The sequence below is a fragment of the Actinia tenebrosa genome, unplaced genomic scaffold (genome assembly GCF_029948245.1).
Source record: "Actinia tenebrosa isolate PJP-AT-01 unplaced genomic scaffold, QUT_ActTen_1.0 PGA_scaffold9__36_contigs__length_13948895, whole genome shotgun sequence".
NCBI lineage: Eukaryota > Metazoa > Cnidaria > Anthozoa > Actiniaria > Actiniidae > Actinia > Actinia tenebrosa.
The window spans coordinates 11,543,153-11,567,288 of NW_028292586.1; the positions used below are offsets into that span (position 1 = coordinate 11,543,153).

Below are 24,136 nucleotides of genomic sequence, written 5' to 3' on the forward strand. Positions count from 1 at the left end.
TACAAAATAAGTCGTAGTCATATATCTGTAAAGGAAATATAAAACTCGCGTAAAATAACTACGTACAGTACATAATAAGTTTACGAACACTCTATATTTTTTTCTCAGAGGCCAACATATTAACGCGTTATTCTATTTAAATGACACATGGGCACTAGCGTAGGCAGGAGAGGTGGGTGAGCACGTGCCCCACTTAAAGTTTGCCTTCTGCATCAAAATTTAATTTCTTCATGCAGGATTCTTGTGAATTTGGCGGGAAAACGGTAAATCCCCCCCCCCCCCCCCCCCCCCCCTATAATCGAGACCTCGCTACGCCCCTGCACATGAGCTTGGTCAGCATACTTAAGATTCAGTTTTCCAGTTATTCGTTAGCCCTCAATAAATTATAAATGCCTTCCCTTGCTACTGTTTAGAAACTGAGGAATTGGGAAAATCGGGCATTAATATAATAAGAAATAGAAGTCGCAAAATTTTCTTGTTTGGTCCTTGGAATTTTTTGCCTGAGTTTCGAGCAAGCAAATAAGTGGAGCCTCTTTCTTAACTGTGGTTGCCATTGGCAACAATTGGTTTTACTTGTGTTTTTCCTTTGCCTAAGTCTTGTTACTTAATTATATCGTTTGTGCACTTGCATGGGACTCTAGGTCCCGTTCACGCCCACCCTTCTTCTTGTATTTTTCCCTTAAGTGTATATAATATTATATATGTTTGTAGTTTTGACATTTGGAGGCCAATAAATCTAATAAAAGAAAACAGCAATATCTTTGCATTTCATTGCGCATGTGTCCATTATGTAACACTGCTGACAGGGAAATTATTCGATATCAAATTTACATATGATGAAATAACGTGTATGTTTACCTGACTTTGAATTTAAACTAATTTTATATCCATTAATTTTATAAGCTAATTTTATATCCATTTGCTATATATTCAGCCGGTTTCCAGTACTACGGAATATTCTGGATTTTGAAACGCGAGAGTTCGTTTTCTTGTCTCCATGGTGAAATAGCGTTGTTTTTGGATGAAGGCAGCGACAGGTTTGAAGTACACCTTGGGAAAATGCCAACGAAAAGAAAACATAATTATATGTTATCCAAACATTATTATATCCTCAAGAAATCGATAGATGTTTTCTCTTAATTAACGCAAGGAAGACTAATGAAGATTAAGGAAAGATTACACTACGCAATTAAGAAATGATATGTAACAGAATTGCCAATGAAAATTATTTTGGTTGTACAAAAATTTACAGTGGAAAGAGTTGATGCAATATTCCAGGAATATTAAATAAACAGTCTTGTGTTTCTAATAAGAAGGTAAGTAAATATATAACTATACAATCTAACTATATGTCAACAACGTACACTAGAAGTTGTTGATAATTATAACAAGACAAGAAGCAAGGAAAAATAACTAGCGTTTTAGTTCTGTTAACTAACTTTTAAAACCATAAAGTGCTAGGGAAACAATATGCCATGCCAAGATAATGATATCTGTGAAATATAATAACTTTGTCAAGTGCGGTTTAAAGTTACTTTATCATAATTGAGTTTAATTGCAAGTTTTTAATGATAATAGACGAAATATAAAATATATGTAGTCAAAGGAAATTTTTATTTTCATTCTGCAATTTTTTTTTAAGAATTAGGAAGTTAATCTATAGGATTATGGTTTAAAGGATATGCTAATTCGCAGGGATAGTATAACTAAGTTTAGCAGACCAATTTGAACACCTGTTGATAAGCCCTAAACAACCTGTTTGCCTCCAGTTTTCTCGATACTAATATTACAAATCAAGAGAAGCAGTCTGGAAAAGACTTCCTATAGTGTTTATGAAATGCGAGAATGCTTTATGAGAAGAATTAGTAAAACTTAAAATTTTTATATGATATCATATAATATGCTATTAGCTAAACTCACTATGTTCCTATTGAAAGGATACTGTTTCGATAAGGGGGTTCTTGAGCGAGAACTCCAAATTTCACCTTGGGATTCCCTTTTATTCAAGTTGTGGTATTGAAAATAAAACTCAGTATTCATGTCACTTGCTCGGAAATTATTTCTCATTTTGCCTACAGTATACATCGTTTTAGATTAAATGGTAGACATGGAAACTGATGATACGATGCTTTTTTTATTTTTTGTCTGAATTCATGAGGCACTTATTTAACGGAATTAGAGACTTTAGCCTAAGCGATGACAACATTACACACCAGAAACCTAATACCCTCTCATTGAATTTTCTTTTTGTTGACAATCGATAAAGAAAATATAGTTCGCTTTTATTTCGGTGCGTGTCTTCTTTTTTAATTCAAAAATAAATATTAAACCAAACATGACACTACAATTATCTTTATGCCTGGGATCGTTGCCAAATGAAATTGGCATGAGATTTGCTGCAAACTTTGGAACTATGGCTATATTATAATAAAATGGTCTGATATTTTGGGCTTGAAGCTTATTTTGTTGCTCAATGAAGTTCATCAGCTCTTCGAGTTTGCTACTAGTATATTTTAGACTATTGTGAGACAGTTCTTAGACAGTTTGGACGACTGCCACCTGCTGAATGCAAGCACGGCTTGCCAATGCATAAAACTTCTAGAAGTCCCTGATAAAGGTTTTGCATCCAATAAACTTAAGTCTAAATCTCGGTTCGTTCTTCTTCTTTTACTCCTAGTTACCATGGATAAGGAGGATTTGGAAGACTTTAGAGAAGCTATTGTGAAGATGTCAGACGACGACGAAACAAAAATAGATACTGAGGAGAATCGAGAAAAACTGCTCGAAGAGTATCAACAAGAAGCATCACAGCTTGAACAAGAGAATAATACATTAAGAATGAAAAATACTATTCTTTTGAATTCGGTAGACCACGAAGAACAAGAAGAAGATAAGACTGACTACTTAGCTCCAGCAGAGAGTTCGGGATTTAATATGAAAAGCAAAGTCGACGCATCTGAGCCAGAAGATATCGTAAATAGTCACGACAAAGACGACTTGTCGTCTATTTTTTCTGAGGATGAAGAGGATCTGAGGTCTCTTATCGAGGGAAACGATACCATCAAGAATGCTCTCAAAAATCTTAGGAAAGAAAGAGACTTTTGGATAACAGATACTGCAAGTGAGACATCTGATGATGGAGATACATCGGTGAGTGCTCGAAGTCTGCGCGACTCCTCTATAGACAAAATACAAATAAGTAAGCTCTTGGCTGATAAGGAGTTTCTTGAATTAAAGCTCAGCCAAGTTACACAAGAAAAAGACGAAACTCAGACAAAGTTAAGATACTTGGAGAAAGATATCGTACCTGGAGCTAAGAGGTACAGAGAATCGCCAGAGAACAAAAGTACAAGCCCCTTGCAGACTGCGCTTTCCGGCAGCAACATGCGAGCTTCAATAGAAGATCTCCAAAACACAAGAAAAAACCCCAGAGAGCATTCAAAGCCACATGCCCATCGACACAAACACAAAATGCACTCTTTGAAATCGAGAATGAGTGATGATGAACTTTTAACCTTTTTGAAATCAAGAAGTATTTCACCACAGTTGGTGAAAGGTTACGAAAATGACATTGCTTTGCTAGCAGAGGAGAATGAAAAACTGGGCGAGATTATCGACCACTTGCATATTACTCCTGACAATGACCAGACTCCCAGGCTCGATCCCATGGAAGCGTTTATGGATGCTTTTGAAAACCGTGTGCCCAAGGAGGAGTACCTTCGTTTGGAGAACGAGAAGACAAAATTGGAGCATGCTTTACGGGAAAAGGAAAGGCAGATTAAAGAGAGAGACCGAATCATCGAAGAAAGCAAGTTTGATTACGAAGACGAGCTGAAGCTTCTAAAAGAGACTTTGAAACGAATGGAAGAAAAGATGAGAGAAAAAGCACGAGAGGTAAATGAATATGAAATCCAGATCATTGAATTAAAAAGCTCCTTTCAAGACCAACTTGCAAACCTCGAAAACGAGCTCTCGATGGAGAACGAGCAAAAGATGAGGCTGGATGAGATCAACTTGGACCTTGCTAACATCAACAAAAAGTTCCAAAAGGAAATAGAAGACCTCAGGAACAACATTGCAAAACTTCAAGCTAGAGAAAAAGAAATACAAAAAAGGTACAGCAACGATTTACGAATGTTAGAGGAGAAGTTCCTAAATGAAAGCCGTGAAAAATCTCATCTCAGTGGAAATCTCGAGGGATTAATGTCTGATTTGATGGTTTTGAAAAACAAACTTTTGGAAGAAAGTGACAAAACGGGAAAAATGAGAGAAGGGTTCGAGAAAGAGCGTTCAGCTTTAGGTGGAGCACCTCTTCCTAGTAGTCGCAAGCATGGTAAGTTGGCAATTGGAATTAGCTTGAAACATCACTTGACGCCAGAAAGCGATAGTCAAACTGCTATGAATGCCGAAGCTCTTCCTCTTTCCACTATTAATCATATGGAACCAAATGGTCCAAGTTTGCAAAAACAGGAAGCGTGCGAATTTCCGCAAGATGTTAGCAAGTATGAAGTCATCATAGAGGAACAAAAGGAGAAGATACAAGCTTTAGAGAAAATTGTCGAAGATCTTAAGAGTAGTGAGCAGGAAAAGCAGTTTCCTGATGAAGGTAAAGCTAAAGAAGTTCAGAATGCGGACATTGGCAGCAACAATAACAACAACAAAGGCTCACAGCCAGTATCAGCCTTGAAACACGAAATTGACCAGCTTGAAGATGAAAATTTATATCTCAAACAAAAATTAGAGGATTTCGGAAAAGAGAGAGCGAGAAGAAGAGAATTGGAGGAGAAAAACGAAGAGTTGCAGGAAGAAATAAGCCAAATGGCTAGAAAACGAAATGATCTGCAACGAAAACAAGAAATAATGAATAATGAAATTGAAGGAATGAACGAAAAAGTGGAGGAATTGGAAAAGAGTAATGCTCGATTAACTAAAGAAGCAGACCGTTTGACAAATCGGATCAAGGAAATGGAGGAAAGCTTTAATGAAGAAAAGGCTTCTTTAACATCAACATTTGAAAAGCAGAAAGAAATGTCAGAGAAGGAGCTTAACCAAGCCCTCGAGAAAGAGCGAGAAAGGTATAAAGAAATGGAAGACGAGGTTGAGAAAATGAGAGAAGAAGTATCGTCTCTGTTGGCTCAAATTAAAGACATGGAAAACAAACATGATAAAGAACTGGAGAAAAGTAATGCCGAGGTTGAAAAAGAGAGAGAGAAAGTCTGCCAACTGGAAGGCGAAGTGAAGAAAAATGAAGATGCTGTAAGAAAATTGACAGAAGAATGGGATAAAATGCTAAAGAACACGGCCCAAAAGTATGAGGAAGAATTGAGACAATCAGAAGAAGAGATTAAAAGACTCATGAAAAATCAAAGACCAGAAGTGGCCACTAAAACTCCAGGTCAAGATCAAAGCTTCAATAACAACCTTGAAGACTTTCATAAACCTACCGATATAGCTGTAGACAATGCTTATATTACTAGTTCAATGCCTGACAATCTTCCGTCGGTTCATAGACAATCAGAAAATCTGGTGAGGGAAAAACCATTTGTACAAGATGACATTCCATTACCTGGGGAACAAGCTAGCTACGTAGAAAGTAAAGTGCCTCTCAATGAAGTATTTCCAGAAGATAAAAGAGAGCCACGAAAAGATAAACCTGTTTCTGTAGTTAGCAAAGTTATAACTGAGAATAGGCCTGATCATCAGAGATTCCAACCTGCTAATGGAATCGAATTCGAATACACGTCCACGATGCCGAATTTGCAGATACAGGTAGAACTTGAAGACAAGCCAGAAGTCGGTAATAGAGGTAGCCACAATCAAATCAGAAACGACAACGATGGGATGATTAAGAAGCTCGAGGAAGAAAAGACTGAGCTACGAAATGCCCTGAATCAAAACCTAAATGAAATTCAAAACTTATCAGGAAAAATAAGCCAACTTGAGCAGCAGCTGCTAATTAAAAACCAGGAACTTGCATCACTTGCAGAAAAAGATAGGAATGCAAATAATATTTTAAAGAGCAAGTTGGAAGAGAATTCAAAGTATTACCAAGGAATGCTAGAAAATCTGAAAGAAAAACTTCAGAATGAAAGGAAAGAACTGGAGGAAAGGTTGAGCAAGGAAAGTGAAGAAATGCAGCGAACGATGAAAGAGGAGTTCCAGAGGAATTTATCTTCAAAAAGTTCGGTTTTGGAGAACAAGATACACGATCTTGTAGCTGAAAAGGTGCGTGGTTACAAAGACCAAATACAAAAACTGGAGCTGTCGGTGCAGAACGAAAAAGATAAACTTACCGAGTTTCAAAAGAACAAAGATGAGACTACGAAGAGACTTGAAAGAGAAAAGAAATTGTTAAGAGTCACTATTGACGCGTTGACTAAAGAGCTCAACAAAGCAAAACAAGATAAGAAAGACGTTAAGAAAGAATACAAGAAAGCAAAAGCAGGGATGCAAAAAGCGTCAGAAGAAGAAAGAAAGGTATTCAATGAGACTCTCGAGAAGGCGAAAGAGGTTCAAAACCTGAAAATCGAGGAAGAGCTAAGAGCCAAGTATAGAATAGACGTAGAAAAGTACGAACAAAAGCTTGAGGCGATGAATGATGAGATACAAGAGTATGATAGTAAAATGGAAGAAATGACTGTCAAGTTTAAAGAAGAAAAATACAAGCTTGAACATGACTTGCAAGATGCAAATTTAGAATTGGAGAATGTCAAAGCGAACCAGAAAGAATTCCAGAGCTCGTTGGAGGAAGAATATCGCCGAAAACTTCGTAAAGAAAAAGAAAACATCGAGAGTACATTGGAGAGTCTACGGCAGGAGATTACAAGACTACGAGAACATAGAATGCAGTTAGAATCTCAGCTTCAGCAACATGCACAGTACAAAACCGATAAGGATCTTGGGTATAATAAGGCCCATGCTCAAAGTGCCGAGGCTATGCTCAACAACAAGGAGATCTTTAACCGTATTGAAAATGAGTATCAGAACCAACTCCAGAAAGAAAAGGAATATTACGAAACCAAGATAAAGAAATTGGAGAAGGATTATGAGGGCTTGAATGAAGAGATGTCTAACCTAAAGACAAAGTACCGCCAAGAAAGAGTATTATTGAAGACGGAATTTGAGAGAGAAAGGCGAGAGATGGAAGAAAGATTTGAAGAAGAGAAAAGAGATCTTCAGGGATCGATGCAAATGAGAATGCAAGGCTTGAGAGACCCAAGGGTAAGTAGGAATTGATATTTACTAATAATAATTTGCCTTCCCCAACAACACCTTTCCTAGACAACGCGTACCTCTGAGACGTAGCAAAACGCTCGAGTACTCCTGGGTTTATAACAGCCATACAATAAATGTTTTGAAACTTTTTATATAACCTGTTACAGATGAGCCAACATCTTGATCGTGGTGGTAACATGTTCCTAAGGAATAGAAGACTTCAGTCAGAAGTTGATGTTCTGCAAGAGAAGATATCACGACTCGAAGGCCTGTCACCAAGGCTGATTGACATGGCTCAACATTCTCCCATATATTGTGGTTCAAATAACGTGACATCTGTACGCTCCTCATCACACAGGTAACACAACAACAGCGAAAAGTTCCCTGTATTCAATTTAAATTTAAAGATTACAGTTTTTCCCACTGACATGTACGAAACCGTATAATTTGCCGTCGTATAATTTGACGTTTTGGTGAACGTCAACTGATGAAGGCGTTTACATGACATTCCATAGGCAAGTGCCCTTGAAATTTTGTATCATTGAAACACTAATCTTTTTTTTCTATTCTATATCTAGTTACCAGTCACAACTGGGTGTTCACAGTTCTACAATGGGACGTTCCTCAAATTTGTATCAGAACGACAGAGCGAACGAACAAATGATGCAATCCTCTAATAGAGGTGATCTACATACACAGTACTCCGGGATGTACGTTAATAATCAACAAGAAACCCTTCAAGAAAGGACCAAACAGTATTCAACAGCCAGTTTCAAATTCCTCCATGATGCACAGTGATGTGCCTGTTGTAAGTGAGAGTCAACAAGCCAGCATGGTTAGCCCTGAGAGTAACCATGCTGGAGGACAGGCTGATGTGCAGTCTAGTCCTACTGACCTGGAACTGTCCAGTTTTGCTGACACTCCAAACGCACAACAGTATGGCATGACTAGCAATGAAGGAATGGTAGAAACGTTACATGATTCTGATGACAGTGGCCTGCCACTTTCTCTTAATCATTAAACTGTTGTTTTTACATGAATCGCTACCTACATCGTACAAGCGTTCATGTCAATGTAGGATAAAATTTGTCAAATATACTAGAATAGAGAGACTTGCTTTACAAATTATTAGGTATTATTAATAATCAAACTTATATTGGATCAATACATAAGAAAATACATTCTCTGCCTGCACGACTGAATTAATTCAGCACGTTTATTATGAAAACTGTTTTATGAAAAAGTAATCTTAACAAAGATGGCCTGTTTGCAAAATTTTTATTTAAAAAAAAATCAAAATGCCTTCACTCTAAACTTGCAAACTCACGGCTTTAAAAGACTACAAAATAGCTTGCATCACAAATTTCAATACTTGGAACAATTATCTTGGATCTTGTCAATTATCCTGGGCTTTGTTTGCAATGCGGATCTTATTTATTGGTAATTATTACTACTGATTACCGACAATCTATTACATTGAATCAATGTCAAGTAAACAGTAAAGATACGTCTTTTATATGAGGGATGCTCACATGAAGTTGGTCATGCGTATACCTGTGCTGTAAGTGAAAACCAAGTTCTTATCGTAAATCCACCATTTTTTCTGTAAAGGAATTTAAAATCTGATGTATACGGTTACTTTATGCGTTTTGTGCTCTCATATCTATTTTTATAAGAGCAATATCGTTACCATGCATACCACGAAAATTTTGAAGCCAGATAATCAAGAAAAATACGAAAATGAGATTCTTTGAGTCGTATCCATATCCATGTATAAAAAATGATACTTTATCGAAGGACACGTGGTCTGGAATGGAAAGAAACTAGGCAAAGGTTAAAGAGGTCCATTGACATTTGCAACCACAATTGATTTTCATATGTATAGTTGACGTTTGACTTTGTATTGGCAAGTTTGTATCAAAACGTACTTAATATGATCTAATTATTTGATTTGAAAAGTCTAATAACCCTGATATCGATTATGTTGGAATAACTAAAATATACTAAGATATATATGGAAAACGAAATGCACTGTAGATTGTACACTACTTGTAGAATCCCATACTATAAAAGTATTGTTAATTACAAAACCTAATGAATTAAGTTGGTTGATTGATTTATAAAAAGGGATATGAAATAGTAAATTAAATAAGGGGGTTTTGCATGGTTGTAAAATTTGCATTTAACAATGTTGAATATAAGTTTGTAGCAGACATTCGTGACACTTGACTCACGTTAGTACAGAAATAATAAAATAAAAGGGTCCTAGGGTTTACAACAAAAACACTTAATTATAAAAAATAAATGTAAATATGATAATAGGCACGTAAATGATCAGGAAAGAAAATCATTTGTATGAAAATTTTAGTTAATAAATATGAGGCATCAAAATGAAATTACAATAAACGTTATATTGGTTGTTAGTGACTTTGTTTAATAATAATGATCACAAGTTAATAATCCATGCACCCATGCACCCATGCACCCATGCACCCATGCACCCATGCACCCATGCACCCATGCACCCATGCACCCATGCACCCATGCACCCATGCAACAACACTGAGGATGTGCTATTATTTCATGATACCCCCTTGATAGTGGTTGCTACTTTCTCATTTTTGTGAAACCCACACTTGCATCATTATCAATCTATCACAGCCCTTTCAGTTAATCATACCCAGTTAATTGATACCCCTTCGCGTTAATAATCTAAAAAAAACGTGATTCGCCCCCTCTGTATCCTATGACTCCCCTCAGGCGATAAATAATGACCAGTTCTTAAGGGTATGTTGTTTTTGCTAGCAAGAGCAGTTTTCGTATGACTGTGAAAATGTCGGTGCCGTATGCTTGCCTTGACGGGACCGTGATGTTTTCTAGAATTTTGATTGGGGGATTTTTTCGCGCAAATTAATCCATCGTTTTGACAGTGCCGTGATCTTAGCGTTTTTGGGCAATGTGATTGGTCGGCGTACGCCTTGCCGTGTCAAGAACGTGTTCGTGCCGTTGGCTTTTCAAAGTCATACAAAAAAGTGCTTTGTGTAGGGTTGAACGATGTTGAACGTCGATGGCTAAACAAAAAAAAGGAAAAACTGAAATTCCGATCCCCAAAAATAAAGCACATGATGAATAAGTAATTTGTACGACAAAAAAGAGTTAAAAATTTACAGGTACTATACCATACATTGTCATTATTATTGTTATGGGTTTATTTTCTAGAATAACCCTTATAAATCTATTAAGGATAATTGCTGGTTTGTCTTGACAACAAAAACATGTAAGCTGCAGGTGTAAGCCCGAGTTTTTCTAACATGCAACGCAATGTTACTTATTTTATTTTTTTATTTCTTTATTTTATTATAATCTTTTTTAGTATTGCCATGCAGCGCAAGAGCAAATGTATCGCCTTGCAACAACAGCATGAACACTGCAGAATGCCCGCAGAATGCTCAAATGTTAAAAATTTTCTCTGCATCGCATGTACCAATAGGCAAGAGTTTACTATACGTTGCCTCTTCCCTTTGCAACAAAATCTAAAATTGCACCAACCAGCGTAAGAAAAACTAGCAGCGAGTATAGGCTGTCTTTAATCGTAATTAACTGCAATATTGGATCATGTCCAGAAATAAAGAGATAAGATTATTAATAACCACCTTGGCACGCATAATGATGCTTTATTAAAACTAAAAACATGCAACATAAACATTTAAACTAACCACCAGCGAATCAGAGGGCACGTAGTACCTGTTGTTGAGTATCCATCCAAGCTTGAGCGGTGGGAAGTAGCGTCTGTTGAAAAAGAAATATTCACGGGAGACGAAACAAGAAAAATGGCGAGATACTAAATCTGTTGAAGACACTGTCAACAATAAATTTACAATATACCGAGGGATTTTAAGAGAAACATAAGGTAAGATGCCGTCGACCGAGTTATCTATATAGCTATGTTATAAAATAGTTTTCCCCCCGAATGATACAATGCAAAGCAAGAAAGAGTTTCACATATCCATAAAAACTGCAAAAAGCAGCAAACAGATAGAATTTACTGAGAAAATGTAAGAGAAAATTAAGGTGAGTGGTATAGTGGTTCTTTTTAGCAATCGCTGTAGTTATAAATGTTAAGACTTTTTTAAAATTCTTATGCAATGCAAAGCAAGAAAGAGCATCAACCCGGATGATCATAATACAAATATTGCTACTTCGATAAACAAAGAGCATCAAATCTATAAAAAAAAGCGCTACAAAAAGTAGCAGTTATCTCTTATCCTTTATGCTTCAGTTCCACCAGGTTTCAACTCCCTCATTTAGCAAAAAGATCAGAAGTAGCACGGCTAAGTAACTAAATTCTTGTGCCATTGCTTGTGCAAAAAAAGTATTCCAAAAATCTATAATCGTTGGAAGATTTTAATTTTGAATATTACAAAATTTAAGTAAGCTTATACAGTTAGCCTTTTACAAATTTTTTTATTGACCACAATTCATAAAAGGTATTTTATAGATCATAGAAAACGTTACAATAAGTTTTACGACTCTCTTCTACGGCTTTTCATCTATTTCAGTTGCCGTAGTTTATTGCACATGCATTGTATTGTGTACACAAGATTGAAACAAATATATCTTTTTCTGATAACACATCACAGAAAATATAAAACCATGAAAAAGAATGAATTCTCATTCACAAAAAACGCCCTAGTTCTTATGAAAGAATGATAGGCAAAAAAAGTGCATTAAGTATGCCGATAAGGGCTAAGAAAACACCAAGGACTGCAATATAAGAAATCAGCTATTTTGCCTAGCGGCAGGGGACGGTATGTGTTAAGTTCACATAATACGATATACGATATATTACAGTAAATCTATCAGAACAGCCATCATTATCATAACGTCTATAGGATTATAAGATTCCTGTTAAATAAAAACTGGAATAGGAACTAAAATCAGGTTTTTTAGAAGTAACAGAATAACAAGAAGTAGTACGCCGAGTGCTCCTCCACAGATAAATTTGACAGCTCGAAATATTTTAAACTTTATGATAAAAAGCATACACTTCCGATTTTGTTTGCAGAATTACTTCTTTAAGAGTAATCAGTAGTAAGATTTGAATTTTCAATGGTTGAAGATTTTGCGGATGTTTAAAAAAGTGTATTTGTTTTGTCAACGATTTTGAAATATTTGACTGTTTTATTTTTTGCAAGCACTAAAACCAATACCTTAGCTATATGTCGTAATAGAGGAATGGTCAATTTTTATTAGAAAATTCTTGTAGGTAAGACTTTGTCTAAGGATTAAGAACCTTGTAAAATTTGATTGAGACGTTTTGCCCTTTCCATAGTGGTCACTAATTCAAGGACTGAAGCCATACCTGATCAATGCTCTAAATGGAAAAGTCTTCTACATTGTGTATTTCATTTACATTTACCCATACGTAAAGTGCCATGTTTTGCAGTAAAATTAATTTATAAGCAAATTCATGCTGTTAAATTATGCTGTTGTATTACTTTTTTATTCATTTTTTTCATTTACTTTATTTATTTTCTTCCATCATTTTTCATGTAAAACAAGTTTTTGAGAGTTTCCCCTCTTGTTTTCCTTTCATTTATTTCCATGCATGCTTTTGAAAACAGTGCCATTAGCATTCATTTTACTAAAACAAATATTTAATCCTTGGCTTCCGTCAGTAATTCGGAACTGAGCGCTGTTGGATGATACAACATCCATTGTTGTTAGGATTGAACCCACGAGGTCATTATACAAACCTTAGATGAGCAAGGAAAAGTTTGAAAAATATTATAGAAAATTCAGGGGAAAAAGAATTATAAAATAATTAAAAAAGCATGCTAAACATAAAAAACATACTACTACAAATTTTACCCAACTGAAACAAATAGATAAAGCCAGTAATATAAAAAAATGATATAATTGTAACAAATCTTATCACAATAGAAAAAAATAAAACTAATATGATATAACTAAAATCTCACACGTACACACAAACCAATCGAACTAAATAAAACTTAAGGCTATATAACACTGAATACAGTACAATAATACTAAAACAGTATTGTTCTTACGATTAGAGAGATTTCTTTTGTACTTTCTTGAAAAAGATAGTTTATGATTAATGTACAAACATTAATAATTATATTATTGTAGGCAATTCAGTGTTTTATTTCATTTTCTTTCTGTAATTGCACTAGACAATGACTACTAGATTTTTGCTACACGGGTTAAATCACGTTTATAATATTTAAAATCAAGATATAACGGCCAAATTTCAAAATCAACAAATTGAACAGGTTGGAAGGTTTTTCATAATCTTACATAAACAATAATCTCGGAGCCAAAACAAAATATTGAATAAATCCAGTTGCAAAGTTAATAAGTAAGAAACGTTTATTGAATTGGGTCTTAAATAGAATTCATATGAAGAAATGCTAAAATTTTGAACGAACGTGTACTGAACATTATATACATGGATCCATTGTTTTGGGATTTCTTAGCTTAAAATGACAAATATATCAATCTTGTTATTCCAAAGTAGATTCTTCGTAAGGTTTAAGCTCTAAGAACGCGGAAAATGACAAATTTCATTTTCATTATCACTTCGAACTATGAACTAAAGCCAGTATCAACTTTGGCAATGTTTAATTGAAACAACATTTGCTCGCAACTTAATTTTCAAAAGAGAGAATTTTGTTATGATGGTTGAAATAAAAGACAGCGTTAGAGACAACTAACTATAGCAAATCTTTTGATTAGCACAAACTTATCTTCGTTTCTATGGAGATAAACTCTTAGCTGAACAATGTAATAATAAATTCAGTCTGGCAAGGTTACAAAGCATTCCATTTCCAAGTACAAACTCTTGTAAACGCTCGTTTAGTGTTTTGTCAATATTACAAGCCATATTTGGTCATGTTTGTTTTTAACAGCTGATTATGCTAGTATAACTCGCTCTTGGAAATGTTAGCAGGTTCCAGGAGATTTAATGTTGTTAAAAATCATGGTAACGAGTAGAATTAGTAGAAGATTTATGGCGGTTATAAACGGTCGTAATTAGGAGAGGATTTTCATAATATGTATTTTTGAATTTTTAGGACGCTTTGAAAATACAGAATTTATAACACTAAGATGGTATTCTCGCCAAGATGACCGAATCAAAGGATAGACAAGAATACATCCTCGAAAGTTCTGATGAAGATACGGATCAGACTGTCCACCAAGATGGGGCTGCAGAGGAAAGTTACCGACGAGAGATCGAAGATATTGTAAAGGGTTTTATATTAGAGAAAGATCTAATGTCTCAAGGTCATGAAGAAGAGGTGATCCGAATGAAAGAAAGCTTCCAAAGGGAGAAAGTTGATTTATTGAGACATTTGGAAGAAGAAAGAGAAGCTCTTAGGCAAAACTCGAGAATGACTTCGGTAACAAGTAATGAGGCAGGATATGCTTCGGGATCACATGCCGAGTCTGAAGCTTTCAATTTCTACTCAGGTGAATTAGCAAGCCCAAAAAGACAAGCAGCCAGTCTCAGCTCCGCGGCCGGTGATGTTGATAATAATTTAATTAAAGAAATAGCAGAGGTATATCTTAGAATGAATGATGGAATAATAACTAGTAGAATCAGACCTGACTTGGACATCGAGGACAAGTTTGAGCGAGAGAGAGAAATATTAGAAAGGAAATTTGTAGCTGAGAAGAGAGAAATGAAGCGCAAATTAGAAGATGATTTTAATCATAAGTTGGAGCAAGAGAAGAATAGGTACGAAGGACAAATTCAGGAATTAAAGACAGCGATAACGGATTTGCAATGGCAGAAAAGAGAGCTTGAAAGTCGAAACAGAAACGAGAAGGAAAAGAACGAAATCACCTTTGAAAGAGAAAGAAATGAACTGGAAAAACGACAATTGCAAGCAATTCATGAGGTGAAAAGAAAGCTGGAGGAGAAGTATTCGACAGATATTTCCAGGCAAAAAGATAAATACGAAGAAAATATAACAGAGCTCCAAGATGATATACACAAATTGACAACCCAATTGAGAGAATTAAACGAAAACCTAAGGCAGGAAAAAGAGATAATTGTTGGCAAATTTGAAAGGGAAATTAAAGAAATGGAGAAAACCTTTTCAGATCAGAGAAACACTTTAAAGATAAGCCTTGAATCGGAGTTTGCACTAAAGTTGGAGAACGAAACATCACTTTTGAAAAGTGTAAACAAAAAACTCCAAGATGATTTTGAATATTTGGAGCGAGAGAAAAAGGAGGCAGAGAGAAAACAGAAAGAAGAAAGAAGGAAACTCGAGGAGCATTACGAGATGGAGATTTCTGAAATGGAAAAGAGGCACGCAGAAGAAAAACGAAATGTGAAGTTGAAGATTGAGGAACGTTATCAACAAATCATGACTAATGAGCAAACGTCTGTAGAAGTGACTATTAATGAGCTTCGTGAAGAAGTGATGCTACTGAGACAGGAGAATTCTCAGATAGATTCTGCTTTCAGTGAAAGAAACGAAGAACTCCGTCTGCAACTGAATATGGAAAGAGAAGAATACAAAAAGAAATTGGAAAACGAGAAAGAAGATCTGATGGCTCGCTTGGAGAACGAATTCCATCAAAAGATGTTAAACGAGAATACCGGTCACTTCGAGTTGGTTCAACAACTGGATCGGGATCTTGGAATAATGAGGGCAAGATACGCTGAACTAGAAGGAAATCTGATGACAATCCGCCAAGAGAGAGACATACTTGCGAGAGAAAGAGAAGAAATGCAACGAAAATTCATGACGATAGAATTTGAGCTGGAAAAAAGGGCAAATTCTACGCGACCAGAATTCCAAAACGATGAAGGGGGTGATCTTGAGAAGCTTAAAGATGTAATCCGAAAGAAAGACCAAGAGATTTCGTCTGCAAATTTGCAAAGAGAACAGACTGAAATTGCTATATCAGCTTTGAGGAGAGAGAAAATGGATTTGGAAGACGAAATAGCAAATTTAAAAAGAAAAGCATCTTCTACTGTGATCAAAGAAGAGCCAAAGCCTGAAAGACCAAGCGTCGATAACAGTGCGTTGGTATCTCTACAAGAAAATGTTAGGCGCAAAGATGAAGAAATGCAGCATTTGAAACGAGAAAAGTTTGATCTCGATTCCCGATTAACTTCACTTCAGAGAAAGAACGAAGAAATGGAAGATGAATTGTCAGCCTTAAGGCGAAAGAAACTTGAAGTTGAAGACGAGATTTCCTCGATCAAGAGAGACAAATCAGACTCCGATAATCAGATTAGTGTACTAAGAAGAGAAAAAATGGATCTCGAAGAGCAGATAGGCGCACTTAAAAAGAAACAAGCAGAATTGGAAGACAATCTGTCAGCGTTTGCGAGAGAAAAGATGAACATGGAGCATGAAATTACACTACTTAAGCGAACCATTGACAACTTGGAGGAAGAGGTGAGGATACTGAAACAGAAGCTGACAAATAATGAACAGCCAAGTGGGGTCCATCCAGCACGAGGAAATAGAACACAAAGAATTGGTATGAATCCAGATTTGAAAAGAAAATATGGTGACAATTTCTATGACAGCGAAGGTGAAATAACACGACAGAATGCAGAGACAGTCTGCGATAAATTAGACCAAGAACTTGACGTTTTCAATACCTCAACACGAAGTATAGAGAACGACTTTGATGAGCTTGTGCGACAAAATCGGGAGCTCGAAGCAACAGTACAACGTCTTGAAGAAAACAAAGCTGATCTGGAAAGAGACATTGCCAAGTTAAAGCACCAAAACGACTCGGCAACAGTCACAGCTAACCAGAAGGAAAACATGGACAGTAAGATTGCAAGTCTTAAAGAAGATTATCTTGACTTAGAAAACCGCATCTTGAAACTCCGTCGAGAAGAGAGCGGTCTGGAGGGGCACATCGAAGATCTTAAAAACAATGAACAAGATTTGAAGAAGGACATAAATGATTTGAACATTGAAGAAAAAAGGCTGCGCAAAGATATCGAAAGATTTCAGGATGAAAAAGAAAGATTAAAAAACACTATCAAAGATATACAACAGCAAGGACAAGGAAGTGGTCAACAAGAGAACGGAAGACGAATAACAGGAATCTCACAAGTCAGTATTGAAAGAGTACGAAAACATGAAAGCAAGGACCACGAGCTGGCAGAGCTTCGAAAGGAGAGAGATAGTTTGAAAAAAGAAATAGAAGTGCTTAAAAAGAACCTTGGGAGTAATAACTTCAATCAAAACCAGAAATCCAAGAAAAATGATAACTCCAATAACATGGTGAGCTACTCCAAGGAAATGAATGAAATTGAGAGAAACGAAGTCGTTACGTTGAAGAAAGAAAGACTGCAACTCGAGAAATCCGTAGCTGCTTTGCATAGGCAAAAAACCGAAATAGATACAGAAATTACGGTCAAACTGGAAACAAAGAAAAGAGAAGAAAACGACTTAAGCTCCCTTCGACGAGAGAAGATGGAGCTTGACATATTAGTTACGACATTATCGAGCAAGAAGACAAGACTGGAGGCAGAGCTTTCTGTAACGAAGGACGAGAAGAAAAAAGATGATGCCACGATTGATAACCTTCGTAGAGAAAAACACGAGATTGAGAGACAGTACTACGATTTGCAAAGCAAGAAAATGAAAATGGAAAATGATTTTTCTGCGACGGAGCAAGCGTGGAAGAACAAGGATAACTCATTATCAGATTGGCATCGTTCTGATATCCTGAAAATTGAAAATGACCTCAAGGATTTGAAACAGCAGCGTACGGAAATAGAGTTGGAAATAAAGAGATTGCAGTCAGTAAAAAACAAAGAGGAACATGAATTGAATGTATTGAGAAAACAAATGAAGGATTTACAGTCCCAAATTTCTGAATCAGTGAGGGTAGCAGAACAAGTCAATAGTCTATCAACAACTATAGTAAACAGAGATATTGATGACCAAGCATGGACGCAGACAGATGGTGCAAATCAAGAGTCCCCTAGAAAAGATCCAAACCAATTCAAGCATCCTACAAGGCCCAGAATACGAACAAGTATTGAGATACCTTATCTAGGAACCCGATCTAGAAGTCCAGATGGCAGAGCGAGGAGCTTTGATACAAGTGGGAGTTTTCTAATCCCACCAACTCAAACCGATACACAAGATTCAAAAAGAGATCACAATTCTGGGAGACCATCTGAGGAAAGGGTTGATGGAGAAAGAGGCTACACACGAGGCTACTTCGTAAAGTTTTCTGCTGATGGTAACGTAACAACGTTTACCGGTCCAAATGGTCCCTCTTTTGACAACAGCAATCCTCAAACAAATGGATACGTCTTAGATGAAAGAAATAGTAGAACCGTACATGATAATACACATCGATATCCAGGATCAAATTTCCGAAGAAATGAAGGTCCAGCTGACTCATTTAACAACTACGGCAGACAAGAAGGCTTTCCTCAACAAATGGAAGACATCAGTGGAAGTCGACGCGAACAGCCAAATCAAAATGGCTGCTACTATTGTTCATCTTCGTCTACTGGGAATGGAAAATTTAAAGAAAATAATGATACCACGTACTTGCGTAGGGAGAGACGTGAACTTGAGATTCAGATAATCGAGATGAGAGAAGAACTGAAGAAACTACAAGCTAACGTGACCGAACTTGAAAATGTTAAAATCGTGAGAGAAACATTTAATGGCCAAAGTGAGGTAGCTGATAGACAACACGAAGAGGAGTTCAAGAAAGAAATAGTTCGTGAAAAGTATGAGGTAAGATTACAACCAAGCTAGCTATTATATTCCTATTATGAAGTTCCTACTGCTTCTGTTGTCGCTGGTTATGAGATGTTGACCACCATTTTCTGTACCATTGGCTTGTTTGGGAATTATTTTATGTTGGACATTTATTGCTAGAGCTGCTCTTGACTTTGTTTCAATACTTTTGTTATTTTTTTCGTTTGCTCCACCCACTTCTTGTCTGTTTTTTGGTTGTTTGGATCAGCTTATTTCGTTTTGTTTCGTTTTGCCTGTCTTCGTTTTTTTTTTTTTTTTTTTTTTTTTTTTTGTACATTTTCGTTCCTTTTTTAAATTGTAATTTTGGATTAAGCTTGTGTCTTCGTCTAGATACAAAAAGTGCGCACTTTCTGGGCACTAATGTTTTTTTAGTCTTATGTCATCTTATCACCAATAATGAAATCAATTTTTTTTTTTTTTTTTAATTTTTTTAGGAAAGGAATGATAACCTTAGACAAGAATACGAGAAACAAATTGAAGAACTAACGGTACAGAATACGGAACTGAAACAAAAGGTTGGGTTACTTGAATGGCAGGTTGAGAACACCAAGCAGAAAATGGAAATTCAAGAAATGAGTTTTAGAAGAGAATTGAGCGAAATAAAAGAAAAGGTACTTTAAATTCATTCTTGCAAGTCAAATCTATATATGTTTATATCTTGAGTAATGTATATTGCAAACAAAAGCTCTTAATATGGTCGTCCCACTTGGCGCAACGTTTTTTTTTTTTTTCTTTTTACAACGCACGTGTTTCATTCCCTAAATTTTTTTTTTTTTTTTTTTTTTTTGCGCATGAGAGATACACGAATATGGATACAAATCAAACAAAGAATCTTATTCTCAAGGGAATGAAAAGTATGAAATGGGCAAACATTACACCCAGGCTTTAAAGGTCTGTCAAAAAAGGTAGCAGATTTTAAGATTCTTAGTGAGAGACTTAGCTGAGACGAGAATATCATGACATTGCCAGCAACTTTGATGCAAACCATTTCATAAGTTGATCGTGGTTCTAGCAGCTCTGCCACGTTGCGTGCACCTCTTGCAGAGCTAGACATACGCACGCACTACAATTATGTTCAGAGCAAAAGTTGGCACATATCAATGGCGCCTTGTATACGAATCAATTTGCCTTGCGCGGTACAAGGCGAAATCAATGTTAAAGAAAATAACACTTTTTTTGCAAGAGAAACCAAGCGAGCGATATTGATCAATAGAATCAAATAAGTATTCATTTTTCTAAGTATTAAATGTAATAAGTATTCAATGTTTATTATCGTACTACCCATTCTATTTTTCTAATAGACTTGTCGACGTACTGCAAAGTCTTTCCCTAGATTTTTAAGCCTGTTCCATACGCCGTTCTACTCATGTGCCGAACGTAATCCATCAATTAAGTACGGCAAAAGAGCGGCGTATTAATTGCCATTTAAAATCTGTCTTAATCGTTGCGCACAAAAAAAAAAAAAAAAAAGAAGAAGAAGAAGAAGAAGATGAAAAGTAACAATAAACTCAGTAACATTGGTGATAATAAATTGTTTATGTTTCCCTCCAGTATTCATTGTCTTCGGGAGATTCAATTACTTCTAACGTTGAAGTACAGTCAGACAACAGCAAGCTGAAGGAGTTCTACCAACATCTGAGCTATGTTTTAGATAGAAATATCAGCAGTGAAGAGATGCTCAGGGAAATACGGACGGCAACAAGGGAGCTGCAGCATCACAAGGTAAATCATCCACTGATTGTATAATTTTTACTCTAAGTTTCAGCCACGCGGGTAGCACAGTTTCTCGATAGTACTGTGCACTTTATGACTAAATATTTTGAAGAGCGCAAACTGAATGCAAAATGTACTATTTCTTGAAGAATAAGAATATAAGCATGTGCCATATAACCCATTTTCTGAGAGACCCTCTTTACAGGTCTGACTTTAGAATAGGGGGAAATGGTTTAGCCGATATATTTTGAACAAGTATTCGTTTGCGCACTTCAAAATTTTTTTCACTCGGTTTTATCTTCGATATAGGCTGTCAATGCTGGTCATGATAATTCCAATGCAAATGTCAGCTGTAACCAAACTTCGTACACTTACAAAGAGAAAATGAATACAACAAATACTGGAGTAGATAAAGATGAAGCCAAGTCAGCCAGGGAGTATGCAAATCAACTCAGAATACAGGTAAATACCAATATTATTATAGAAAAGAAACAATGTTGTCTGCAAAGAAATTAAGGTAATCTGGAAATTGTAATAATAGCGTGGGACCGACTGGGAGCATTTATATTTCTAACTAAGATGACACATGACTCACGCTCTCGATACAGTTTTCTAAAGCAGCAGCTATGTTGGTCAATTTTTTTTAGTCCCAAAATCCTATTCACCACGGTCATGGTCTTTTCGAACTTCAGGATTAGCCTTCCGAAGTAGTAGAGGCGGAAAAATGCGTCGAGTTGGCATTGAAGTGCATTGCAGGACTTTTATAAACTAACTTCGATTTTGAGACGGCAATACCACAAAATATTGATGGCTAGTTGGGAGAAAATATATTTCGTATTGGACGGAGTCGCGATGCGACGGAGCCCAATCGAGGAATATATTTTCTTCCAATGCCGTCAATATTTCGTGATATTGCCGTCTCAAAAGCGCAATTAGTTTTGTATCGCGATTCTCCTATTTTGCAATTCAAAGCAAAGCAAAGCAAGGAAAGCGATCCTGATTTGCTTCAGATTCTCACTACCTAACAGCCATCTCCATAGCAACGGTTTCTGGAAAGGTTCGAGAAAGTAGATGTTCGGCATTTTTGAAATCGTTAACGTTGTTTTCATCAAAATTCCGCTATCTTTATAATAAAATTGGATGGGTATTAAGATTTTATTACTTGAACTGTTTAAAGGTATGTTTTTCTTTTTATACTTCGTTATTTTCATCCTATTGCATTGGATATTTGGTCGTCAAGTGTTCGCTCAAGCAAGTTTTAGTTTCGAGTTTTACAAAAACGAAGTAAGCTTAAGCTTTTTTTTAGACTGAGGTCATTATGATCTGTTAAAAATTTCTGGGCTAAAATTTATCATTCTAATTTGAAACCCAAATCTTCGAAGAAGAAAAAACTGCTTCTACGATTTCTTTATCATTCAATATAAATCAAATTTTCTTCGAAGTGTTAGTTTGAAAGAAAACAATCTTTTAACGTTATTTTTCACTCACCTGTAGCAGAAAGTGCAAGACATATAGCTTGTAATGATTTCCCTTATCGTTGTATTACATCGTCAGGAAATAATTTGTGACATAAAAGAGAAGATTTTTTCTTTCAGAGAACCATTCAGAAAACAGACGGCGTCGATACCAAAAAAATGCTATTTTCGCCGTCAATCAAATGCTATAAGCCAATCGGATATAGGATTGTGGGAGTGAATAGGGAACGCGCAATGGCGTTAGCATCATTATAAATTCAGTCTCTCTGCAGAGCGAATCTCAGAGCTACTTCGGGAAGGCGTCGCATTTCAGGGTTTCACTCAGGCATTAAAAAAATCAGGGGGATGGGGTTTAAAAAATGTAAAAGAAAAAAAAACCAGCAAAATAATTTACTCATATCTAGCAAGTAAAGAAAAAATCTTTTTATCATATTTTTAAATCTTTAATTTAATTTTCAGTTGGAAATCGCAGACACCCAGCTTAAAACGTGCGAGAAAATAATTCACCGTCTGTACGCAGAAAACAGTGATCTAAACAAGCTTGTTCTCAAGCTCGAAGGGAAACTAAAATCAGTTTCAAGGTCCACTGAAAAGCTGCAAAGAAAACGTGCTTTGTTACAGAAGCTTGTAGAGAAGTTAAGCGGCCATGTTGGCAAGGAACAGCTTCGTCAAGCTTACTTAGTATTAGAACTTGATCGAGATGTTGCCATCTAGATCAAAACTAGATTAATATATACAAAATTTGTATAAAAGGTGAACAATATACAATGAGCATGCAAGTGACTTGTTGAAACTGATTTATCTGATTTTTTATTTTCCGAGAGAAAAAATAATAATTGACAATTAAAATTTGACAAAATAAATCAGTGATTCAAATAAACAAAATTGACTGTATAAAGTGATACTATGAAAAAAGCTTTTAAAATGTAAAAATTTGAACCATTCACTTCAGAAACCGCAGTTCTGGCATGCAGATTTTTGATGCGTGCCTTTCACATGTACTATTTTCCCGCCATTTTTCAAACATGTCGTCCTTGTACTTTATTAACAGCTCTCCTAAGCAGCTTTTTAACTCGATCTATTATGCGAATTCTATTATATAGCTATTCTTTTTTCAAAGCATTTCCATGTAAATTTATTTGTTTTATTATATTATATATACCAAAGTAGTTAGCATCTGACTCAGTTGATATAGGGTAGTTGGAAAGGAATTTTACCTTTCAAGCATATTAAACTCGAGGATTATTATTGATAGGTATCAATTCTAAATATTAATTGTAATAGCAAATTTAATCTATTTATATATCTCAAGAGATTGTACAGTTTGTAGCAAATTGAATTTTAAATTCACCCTTTTATGAGATTTTGTAACAAAATTAACATTGTATTCATTTTAAGATACTGAAAATGTTTATAATACAGTGGCAGATCCAGGATTTTGTTCAGGGAGGGGTGCTGTGCACAATGTTAACCCAGGAAGGGGTGCACCCCTTAGAATGAAAGGCAAAATTCAAAATTGGTTATCTTTGAAGTAGAGCGCAAAGTGTAACCAGGGAGGGGTGCGCACCCCTGCACCCCTCCCCTGGATCCGCCCCTCTAATAGGATAACTTCTCATTGTATGATATTAAACTTAACAAAATTTGTGTGTAGACCCTATTTTAGTTTAAATGCAATTGATGTCGAATCTACCCACTAACCTTCCACAAATAAAGTATAAAGTAAAGAAAATGAAAACAAAAAACAAAAAAAACACACACACAAATCATGAAGAAAAATAAAAATGCAGAGGGTTAGAGAAAGAGAAATGGAAGGATAAGGCTTGAGCTTAGAGCTATTGAGAAAGAAGTGGAAATAAGGATGGAAAACAAGTGAGAAATTTAGAGGAGGGGTGACAGTCACTACAATAAAATAAATGTTGCAAAAAGGAAAAGAAAGATAGG

The 24,136-nt window shown here is 35.8% G+C and overlaps 1 protein-coding gene across 1 annotated transcript; it reads left to right on the plus strand.

Moving 5' to 3' along the window:
* Window positions 1-1,099: 1,099 nt before the first annotated feature.
* LOC116303229 (uncharacterized) lies at window positions 1,100-23,839 on the plus strand. The gene is made up of 10 exons (XM_089024532.1): window positions 1,100-1,316; window positions 2,678-7,221; window positions 7,383-7,573; window positions 7,794-8,009; window positions 10,589-10,695; window positions 14,347-18,983; window positions 19,442-19,618; window positions 20,559-20,729; window positions 21,030-21,182; window positions 22,655-23,839. Exons 2-10 carry the CDS (start codon window positions 2,683-2,685, stop codon window positions 22,907-22,909), a joined length of 10,446 nt encoding a protein of 3,481 aa, XP_088880658.1. The 5' UTR covers window positions 1,100-1,316; window positions 2,678-2,682; the 3' UTR covers window positions 22,910-23,839.
* Window positions 23,840-24,136: the final 297 nt, after the last annotated feature.